Source organism: Atta colombica, unplaced genomic scaffold (genome assembly GCF_001594045.1).
Source record: "Atta colombica isolate Treedump-2 unplaced genomic scaffold, Acol1.0 scaffold228, whole genome shotgun sequence".
NCBI classification, from domain to species: domain Eukaryota; kingdom Metazoa; phylum Arthropoda; class Insecta; order Hymenoptera; family Formicidae; genus Atta; species Atta colombica.
This window is the reverse complement of record NW_017259325.1, coordinates 1,789,973-1,799,661: the sequence shown is the minus strand read 5'-3', so window position 1 is coordinate 1,799,661 and position 9,689 is coordinate 1,789,973. Positions and strand designations below refer to the sequence as shown.

Below are 9,689 nucleotides of genomic sequence, written 5' to 3'. Positions count from 1 at the left end.
TATATACATACAAATATAGAATATAAATATATATATATTTTTTATAATACATTTTATTATATCATTTTATACGATAAAACTAATTCAATATAAATATCAATGTATGTATTAATATACAGATAATTTTTCAGTGTAATACGTTATTATTATATAATACTGATATAATATAATTCTATGCTGTCAGATCCAATAAATTGTAGTAAATTCTCTCTATCATTATATTTAAAAAAGATATAATATTTGAATAAATTCGAAACGTTTTTGATATTATATATTCTAATAATCCAGTATAATTACAAGTTTCTAATTGCAGTTTTAAAATAAGTTTCAAAATAAAAATGCAATACCAATACACAGTATTACCGCTGACACTATTTTCGGAATTCAATTCCTGATTTAAAATAATCTTGTATCGTGTATGAATTTTCTCCCGTCCCCTATCTTTCCATTATCACATACATTCGTTCATCTTTATTGTATTTGCATGGCGTCTTTATCGAGACGGCACTGCCTCACGTTCTGCATTCAAATGGGGCAAAAAATAAAGATCGCAAAAATTCATGTCTACACAGTGACATAATTAACTACTCTTTAAAAAAAAGAGCAAAGTGATTTGGATTATTGGAATAAATCTTGTGGATCTGAAAAAAAATTAAAGAAAGAAGATCACTGACCATTTGCCTTCTTTTTTTCCTACAGCGATCTCCTCAAGAAATCAACTCTCGAAGTATCTCTTTCTCTCCTTTCCATTCTCTTTTCCTTCTTTCATTCGCGAATACTTGATATCTCAAAAATCTTTTGACCTAGCAGATGACATAATATCCTAACGTAGGGCAGTGCTCTCTCTTGATGGCATGAAATGAAAGAAACAAAATCGTTTATAGTGCGATGAACCTACAAGCGTCCAAAGGAGATACGTATGGGTAGTTTCCTTCATAAAAGAAAGAAACGAGGATCTAGCTGCTGTGAACGTGAGACCCGAGGAGGATGCGTGCTGTGTAATGTATTTGTGTAATGTATAACGTGTGTTAAAGAAAACAAACAAAATGAAAGAAGCAGATTTACATGTTAAAGTCTGATTATTGTTGTTTCTCACCAACGAGGTCCAAGTCATCTCCGCACTGTCCCGTGCCGCTTCCGCGTTTTTTCTTTTTCTTGCTCTTGCCACTGCTTCCGCCGCCATTGGCCGAAGTAGCGTTTATCGCCATCTCTTTCATCACCGTACACTTCGCTGATGCCTGTCGCGCGTCCTCCATACTCGTTGCCTCGGGTCTCACCTTCGTCAGGGTGACACTGGTACCCTTGAGATTGATGCCGTTCTCTGGTATCGGTTGGCCATTTGTCATCTGGCTGATCTGGATATTGGCGAGCTCAGACAAGGATGACGTGCAATCTGACTGCGCGCTCAATCGACTGCGCAATTCCGCCAGGCTCGATGATATGACACCGTTGGCGTGTTTCACACTCAGCTGACCACAATCATTCGTTGTCGTCGTTCTACCCGCCGATGGCGACGATAGATCGCCCTTGACTATGTAATCCGGCTTAGGTGGTGACGTCAAGCCTGCATTGATCGCCTGTTGCAGAGCCGGACTTCGAATCGTCACCATGCCGTTCTCCGAAACTTTAATGATCGCAGCCTGCTGTGTCGGTGGCACCTTCATCGGTCCAAACGATGGGTTCCTGATAGTCACCATGTTAGTTCCGGGATTGTGCAGTATCCTCGCTGGTTCATCGATCATGTGATCATTCACGAACGTGTCATTGTTTTGCACCGGCGATGAAACCGCCGTGTTGCTCGAATTGGCCGAATTCTTATTTTTCTTCTTCTTCTTTTTACCGATAGTAGTATTTTGAGGCTGCGAATCTTTCGATGAATCTATATAGAGAAAATAAATTAAATTTGTATAAAATATTGATGAAAATAACATAAATCTTGAAAATATAAAATGTAAACTAATGTAATTGACTAAAAGACAAACATTTTATATTGAGGGAGAAAATATTTAAAGATTTATAATCTTTAAAAATCCTTTCAATGATTCTTAATAAATAATATTTTAATTGTTTAAAGAATTCCACTAGCTCTTCATAAAACAAGAACGTGGTTGTTTTTATTACATACAAATTGCCTGTAAAATAGAATCAAAGTTTTAATCAATTAAAAAAAATCATGCAATTATAATAAAAAGATCTAATTAAATTGTGTTTATTTTCTAAAATCATTGCATGAATAAAAAATATATTTACTTTCCTGAATTGAAGACTTTAATATAATAAATTTAATATAATAAATAATTTAATTTTTAGTATAAAAAAATATCGCATATTAAAATAAAAACTACTAAATTCTCTTATCCACAGCAAAACATTAAATTCGTAAACCGATCTTGCATGTGCTTCTTTCATTTATCTACACTAATTACAGCCTACCTTTCTCGTTGGCTTTCGGTAATAGATCTTGCTTGAGCTTGCCCGTGTCCACCACTATGACGTTTCCACCACCCTGCGGACTTGCGTAACTCGACTGAACACCGCTCATCGGCGCGGCGATAATAGTAGTTTGCTTAGGCGGATTCACTGGTTTTGGCAAAGGAGCCGTTTTGATTGGAAGCGGTTTTGGCGGAGCGTCAACCTTCGTAATTGTGATGCCCGGTGGTAACTTAAGATTTTCGATGTTGATTTTGGAATTTGGCCCAATGTCTTTAAACTGGCTACTAAGCGATGGCGAACTAACTCGTTCAGAACACGTATTTTGGACCTCCGTGGGTGAACGTTGCTTATTTATGGTAGTTTGATTCGTTTTATTTACATTATTTTTTTGAGAATCACTCTTATTTGATACGTTTTTATTATTCGCATTATTATTATTATTTTTATTGCTCTTATTGGTGTTTGACTGCAGATTTTTATCTTGCTGTTGTTTCTTTGCTTTTTTAATCATGGATTCGTTTATAACCTGATTCTGCTGCTGCTTCTGCGACACTGGCGTCTGAGGTGGAGTACTCGCTTTATTCTGCTTTTTATTGCTAGCGTTTTGTTGATTCTTACTTTTATTCACCATATTTTGTTGCTGCAATACATTTTCCTTGTTCTCTGTATTTTTTTTATCTTTCTTCGATTTGGAATTTTTACCTTCATTGACATTTTGCTGTTGAACTTTCTTCTCGTCTGCCTGTTTACTATTTTTCGATTTCTCGTTTACTTGTTGCTTCAAATTCTTACCGTCATTGGCTTTAATTTGAGTCTGTTGCTTCGAATTATTCGATTGCTGTAATTTATTTCCCTGTTGCAAGGGATTATTGTTGTTAGTCGCCTTAACTTTTTTCTTTTTTCCGTTGTTATTTTGATTTTGTTCTTGTTCCGATTTATGAGAAGGTTCTTTAGTCTGTCCATTCACCAACGTAAATAGAACCTTATCCTCAGCTGGAGTTTGGCCTTTTAGAGTGATCGTGACTGTGGGTTCAGCGCTATTCGAATTTATCTCCCTTCTAATAGTAACTATTTGTGGTTGAGATTCTGTATGTGTCATATTTTCAGTTTCTTTTGCCTTCGCTTCTTCTAATTTCTTCATTTCCTTCTTCAATTTTTTCCTTTCCTTCTTCGTCAATTTTTTGTCGAGTAAATCGACATCCGACTTATTGGCATTATTATTCGAATTGTTTTTTGTAACATTAATACTTGCTGATAGCTTGCTGCCTTTATTGCTATCAACTTTCGCATTGGTCTTATTCCCTTGGATAGAATTCATATTTCGTACTTCACACTTTTCTGTACTATTAATACTATTAATCTTATTTTTTGCGTTTGAATTTGCAGACACTGTCTTTGTCTTGTTACTCAAACTAATAATACTATTACTACCACAGTTATTACTACTATTGCTACAAACTTCTTGCTTATCCTTTTTTCTATTGTTTAATGGTTTTATCGTTGGTAAAGATACTGATGACGACGTTGGCAAAATGGAAACCTCAGGTAAATTACATTGAGGCAATAATCTTTGAGGTACAGGTTTTTGAGGATCGACAACAGTAATCGTCACCTCCGGTGTTTTTTTTTGTAATTCTATTAACTTTTGTCTTTCTGCTTCTTGTCTATCCTTTTTCAATTTTTCTTCAAGCTATCAAAAGAATTAACATTAATTAATATTATATAAAATTATATTACGGAATATAGCACATAATTCGTTCTTAAACAAACCTTTCGTTGTTTCTGTCTCGCTTTCTTTTCAGCCTTCTTGTTGTCTTTCTTTCCGCTTTGATTACCTTCGATAAACTCTAACAACTCCTCTAAATCTCGCTGATCTCGTTGATCATACTGGGTCGTGGACGTCGTCGAAATTGGAGTATTTGATCTGAGAATCGAATTTGTCATGGTTTTGGATTCGGAGTTAGCGTTAGGAATCGACGATTCCGATGGACTTTTCTGCGGACTACATCCAGCTGCAACAGTCTTACACTTTTTCGCTTTTTTCTTCGTCAGAAGTTGTCGTAGTCGTTCCCGCATTTCCTTATAATTTCGACTCACGGGCGCAACCGATGGCTAGAAATAATAAATACACTTATCAATAGTCACTACTCTCCAAATCAAATAAACGTCTCTCCACGTGATTTTTTTTTAATATCTAACTCACCATTCCGTGACCAAAGACTTCACAGTAGCAACAGTCGCAATGTCTTATATTAGCATCTCTCTGTGCGGAACTACTCGTAGAACATGAGTCTCCCTGACTGCTCCCTGAATCCGAACAGTCACCGTCTCCTGAACTCACTGAAACAAATACAAGATTAAACGTAACATATAACGCCCAAATGAGAAATATAACTTTAACAGATATACACAATATATATCCGTTGTTTACTAACAATCGTTACATGACATTCTCTTGATATGCTCGACGTTGGCTTGCTTGTGACACGCATGCGGTGTATGATTAAGTGGGCGAAGTCTAGGGTGGGAACACGAACCTGTATTTTTCGTCAGATCTGAAAGCAGTCCGTGTGAATGAGTGTTACCTATGATTGCGTGAAGAAAAGATGTACATGTACGAAGGTGTACATAATGAATATGGCAAAGACGTAGAAAAGAGATTGACAACGACATGACGAAGATACAATGGAGGAGAAATTACTCGCTACTTATGCCTACCCTGATGCATAGTGTGATTGTGAGTTTGTGTTGTAGAATGCCTCATTTGAGTTTGAGCGGGTTGTGTGGCAGCAGTCTTTACAACAGGTTTCTCACTTGGTTCTGGATTAGTCTTTATGATAGAAGTCGGTGATGTAGCTTTGGGACGACCATTCGCTACGACCGTTTCAGGTATGGCTGTTTTTAAAAATTTATATAATTTACTTGTTAAATAATAAGTAAAAATCCAATAAAAAATCTTTTACATCACCGACTTACATTTAGGCAAGCAAGGACATATATCCCACTTGCGTCTTGAATTCAATAGACAAGGGCAGGGCGGACTTTCTAAAATTTCCTTTTTTCTTTCCGTTATTTCTTGTGCGTGTTGATAAACACACAGACAAGGTTCCGATTCAGGCGTCTTTGAGCCGATATACTTGTGCAAGGTATCACGCACGCCCGATTCTTTCTTCTTTTTGTCCTCGTCATTTAAATTATCTACTTTCTTTTTAATTTGCGTACAACTTGTGGGTATTTCTAAAAATGCAATTATTTTTTTATTTCTCTGAGATCTTACATCTCTGTCGTTATTAATTTATTTTATTTGCTCACCTAGAAATCCATTACTAAGAGATGGAAGAGAATTTATCTCGTCCCTCTTGGCATTTTCTTTATATGTATCCTAAAAAAAAAATTATCAGTGTAAATTACTTCCAAGAAATTTTACACAAAGTATAATCATAAAGTTATATACGTAACAATAATTTTTATTTGATTTAAAAGTTTTCAGACTCGTATTAGAAGTACTAAATTAGAAGATCTATTCTTCTCTATTAATCTTATCTATTAAATAGATAATATATTTTTAATAGTAAAAACTACTAATTTATTTTTATTTTAATATATTTACAAAAAGAATATTAAAGAATTAAAAACTTAAAAAGATGAAACATAAATAATCATTAATAAACTAATGATTGTTGAATGTATGATTTGAAATAATTTCTTTACCGTATGACTTATTCCAGTTTCATTGCACGTATAACATTCGCATTCTTTTCTATTCTCAAGGCCATTCTCCGTATCGCTGGAGTCGTCATTGTGAGTTCTGAAACAAGATCAAAATTATTGATATTTACGATCACACAAATAAAAAAATCGAAATACAACTCTTTACATATGATGTACCTTACTGATCTGATGGCATATTGCGCCAACTGACACGTTGCACGTGTGTAATCGTAGCAATTAGAATCACCTTGTACAGCGGCGTCTACTTCGGTGGCAGTTAATGCCCCGGCTATATCCGCTAATTTTTGATGTTGAGCTTTATTCCAATCATCTAACAATATTTGAACTATCTCTATGCTAGATGGCATAGCTATAGAATCTGAGCTAAAGTCTAATACTGGACTTAAAGGTGGACTATCGCTTCCAGATGTATGTGCAATGAGCGATGAAAATTGTCCATGGATCTCTTGCATTTCACTAAAAAATTTGTTGTAATAGATTAATGAAAATCATCGGAAAAGAAATTTGTTAATTTTTTTGTATGTATGCACATCTTACTTTCCAATATCAGATGTTTTATTTAACATACTACGTTCCATAAATTTACGTGTTGCTGTGAACAATTCCCAAGCTTCTCTAATTTGTCTAAGTCTTGTCATACGAATGGCTTGTTCTGCACTAAAACCATATTTTGTTTAAACAATTCTATTTCTCGATCTTTTATTATCCAAGTCTATTAAGATGTTGGAAATAACGACGTAAGTAGTATAATGTTCTTCAACTTACTTATATTTATCCATCCATGGCTCTGTCTCAGGCCATAAATTACCGATTCTCGTCATTTCGTCATCGAAAGATAAATATTTATGAACGAGAGCTTGATATTTGGAACCTTTCAACGGTAGAAGTTTTCTCAACTAAAAATGCAAACGTGCACGTTTAGCTTTACCAAGTTGCAAACGTCACGAATTTTTTCAGTAAAACAGAATATTTTACCTGGCCAATAAACGTAGGTAAATTATTTTGCACTAAAGCATCATTATATACATAAATCTGATATAACTTTTTGATAAAGCAGTCCCACGTCAAATTGAAGTTGAGGCACTTTTTTAATGGTTTTACTAATTCAGAAATTATAATCGCTGTCGATACGAGAGCATCATAGTCATTCAAGAGACCTGTATTGTGAGAAATCCAGATAAACTTTACATTCATCGTGATAGATATTTTGAAATTTATATTTACAAAAAGTAGTACTAACCAGTAAGAAAAATTTCAGCTAAATTCACACTACGATCATGTAGAAGAGCAAACAAACGAATTTTTACTTCTATCACAAACTCTTGCGCTTGACTCACTAATCTCATGAAAAGTTGGTGAGAATCTCTTTTACATAATCTATAATGAAAGAAACTGTTACATAACAGTTCATGTAATAATGGTGCAAAGAATTTCAATATAAAAGTTTCTTACTGAATAACAGTATTGTGCATATCGTTAGTGAATTTGCCACGATGAGATTGTGGAGAGTTATATGTATGAGTTTCTAAAGCAATGTTAAAGTCAGTACGTATGTACTGCCGTAATTCTGTCCATAGATTTTGGAAGTTCATAGCCTTTTGCAGCTCCTCTCTAAACATGTCTCTGCACATACACAAAATACTTTCAATTAATGTCTCATTCTCGCTTCTCTTACTCCTTCTTGAGATTCTGACTTGGTGACTTTACCGTTTAGCTTTGTAATCAGCTGTATTATCACAGGAGCATGACTCTTTTCCGAGACGTGACTGACTATCCATAGCTGTTGCAGAGGAGTACAGCTTGGCGAGTGCATCGGTGCTTACTAAAGACGACTTACGACGATCTTCATCAGCCGCTCTTGCACCTCTGATAAACGCGTCAATCACACGCTGATCAGTCGTCCCACACTATAAAGAAAGTATTCAATGGAGTAAACTTATTATTTGTGCAATATCTGTACAAGAAAGCAGATCATTTAATTAATAATATCAATCAAGATTCTTGTTAACAATATAAATATTAAAAATTTATTATTATTAGGAATTCTTAATCTAAAGAGATTAGGCCTTTCTATCTATTCATGTCAGTAGTATATGCCAAGAATGTATTATATATAGTATATTGTTATAAAAATAATTTAATAATATGAAATATTTATTGTTACATAAAGACACTTGTCTTTGTTATTAATAATTTTATTTTGTCAGCTGTGTCATTTAAATTTCTTTCAAACAGTAATTGATATATTATTCAGAATCTGCTAAGACATTAATTCCAGAATACTGACAAGGAAACTGACAAGGAAATAACATAATATGAATATTTATGTTTTCATGTGGATATATCACCTACATGTATACTATTAAAATTATACATGTATAATATTAAAATTATATCAATAGATAGCATATTAAATTCTTGAAAAAGAAAATTTTTACACACAACTGAGTCTGCAATAAAATTTTTTACTTCAAGAAGGTAACAGTTCTCTTTTGATAGAGATTTCAGGTTACAACGCGCGAGCGCGCGTCGGTCTTTAAATTATAAAGATTATTTTATTGAAATTAAATCGCTCGATCACATTCGGTTCACGCAAAACATCAGAACGAGGACGACGTACCCCAGTGGGATCATAGTCCGTGACCGCGGGGAACACGCGGGCGTCCCCATTCTCGTGATCGCTCAGCGTGTCCGTGTCCCGGCACGTCCAGGCGGAATCGGTGCAGCTGTCGACGGCGATGACGTCGTTGCAGTGCCGTTTCATCACCATCGCTGTCGAACCGCCGTCGTCGTCACCCATCACTTCAGTTATGTCCCTTTCCCCAGTGATGGTGGCGACGGTGGTGGTGGCGGTGGTGGTGGTGGTGCTCTTTTCGAGTCGACCGTCCTCGCCGTCGCTGCCGCTCATGACAGCGCCGCTACGCCCGTTTCGGTGTCACTCGACGCACCGTATTCCAGGCAAGGGCCACGGAATCGATGCGAAACTGTATCACGGCTTTTACCCGGAACCGCGTAAACACCACAGGTCACGCATTCGGACTTGTTCGGACGTTCGGAGGTTCGAAATTCGGACTCAACACTTGCAACCCCTCTCAATATGGCGTCTCGCGTGCGACCACTCGACCAGCAACGACCAGTCCAGTCCGCGCAACCGCGCATCGACCGACATAGTGGCGCAACACCACGGAGAGCTTTAAACATATATTCTCTCCGCTATTATTATCAGTTGATGATACAGCAAATCGCTTCTGTACTCTACCTATATTTTTTCTTTTCTTTCTCGAGATTCTCAATTAGCCACGGTATACCAAAAAATTTTTTGCAACATTAAAGAAATCAACATGTTGGATTAGCTGCAGCTGCTTACATAAAGTGCATTCCGATATTCACTGCCAGTGCTGAAAATTTATAGCGCATGTAACGTATACTGTACAGTTTCTAGCATTGGCAGTGAATATCGGAACGCACTCATAGTAAGCAATATACAAATTATATTAATATAATTAATAAACCCTCCCCCCCCC

At 35.9% G+C, this 9,689-nt stretch overlaps 1 protein-coding gene across 1 annotated transcript in view; it reads right to left on the bottom strand.

Moving 5' to 3' along the window:
• Positions 1-9,320, bottom strand: part of LOC108688316 — an 11,603-nt gene extending 2,283 nt beyond the window's left edge. Inside the window, exons 1-17 of the mRNA XM_018194512.1 lie at positions 8,786-9,320; positions 7,873-8,072; positions 7,618-7,788; positions 7,406-7,542; positions 7,141-7,322; positions 6,931-7,061; positions 6,703-6,822; positions 6,322-6,621; positions 6,145-6,241; positions 5,746-5,815; positions 5,410-5,670; positions 5,152-5,328; positions 4,869-4,988; positions 4,637-4,773; positions 4,204-4,545; positions 2,434-4,123; positions 1,097-1,879 (exon numbers count right to left, since the gene is read on the bottom strand). Coding sequence (XP_018050001.1) covers positions 1,097-1,879; positions 2,434-4,123; positions 4,204-4,545; positions 4,637-4,773; positions 4,869-4,988; positions 5,152-5,328; positions 5,410-5,670; positions 5,746-5,815; positions 6,145-6,241; positions 6,322-6,621; positions 6,703-6,822; positions 6,931-7,061; positions 7,141-7,322; positions 7,406-7,542; positions 7,618-7,788; positions 7,873-8,072; positions 8,786-9,073 — 5,206 coding nt within the window. The 5' untranslated portion in view covers positions 9,074-9,320. The remainder of the gene's footprint in view (positions 1-1,096; positions 1,880-2,433; positions 4,124-4,203; positions 4,546-4,636; positions 4,774-4,868; positions 4,989-5,151; positions 5,329-5,409; positions 5,671-5,745; positions 5,816-6,144; positions 6,242-6,321; positions 6,622-6,702; positions 6,823-6,930; positions 7,062-7,140; positions 7,323-7,405; positions 7,543-7,617; positions 7,789-7,872; positions 8,073-8,785) is intronic.
• Between the last annotated feature and the right edge of the window lie 369 nt (positions 9,321-9,689).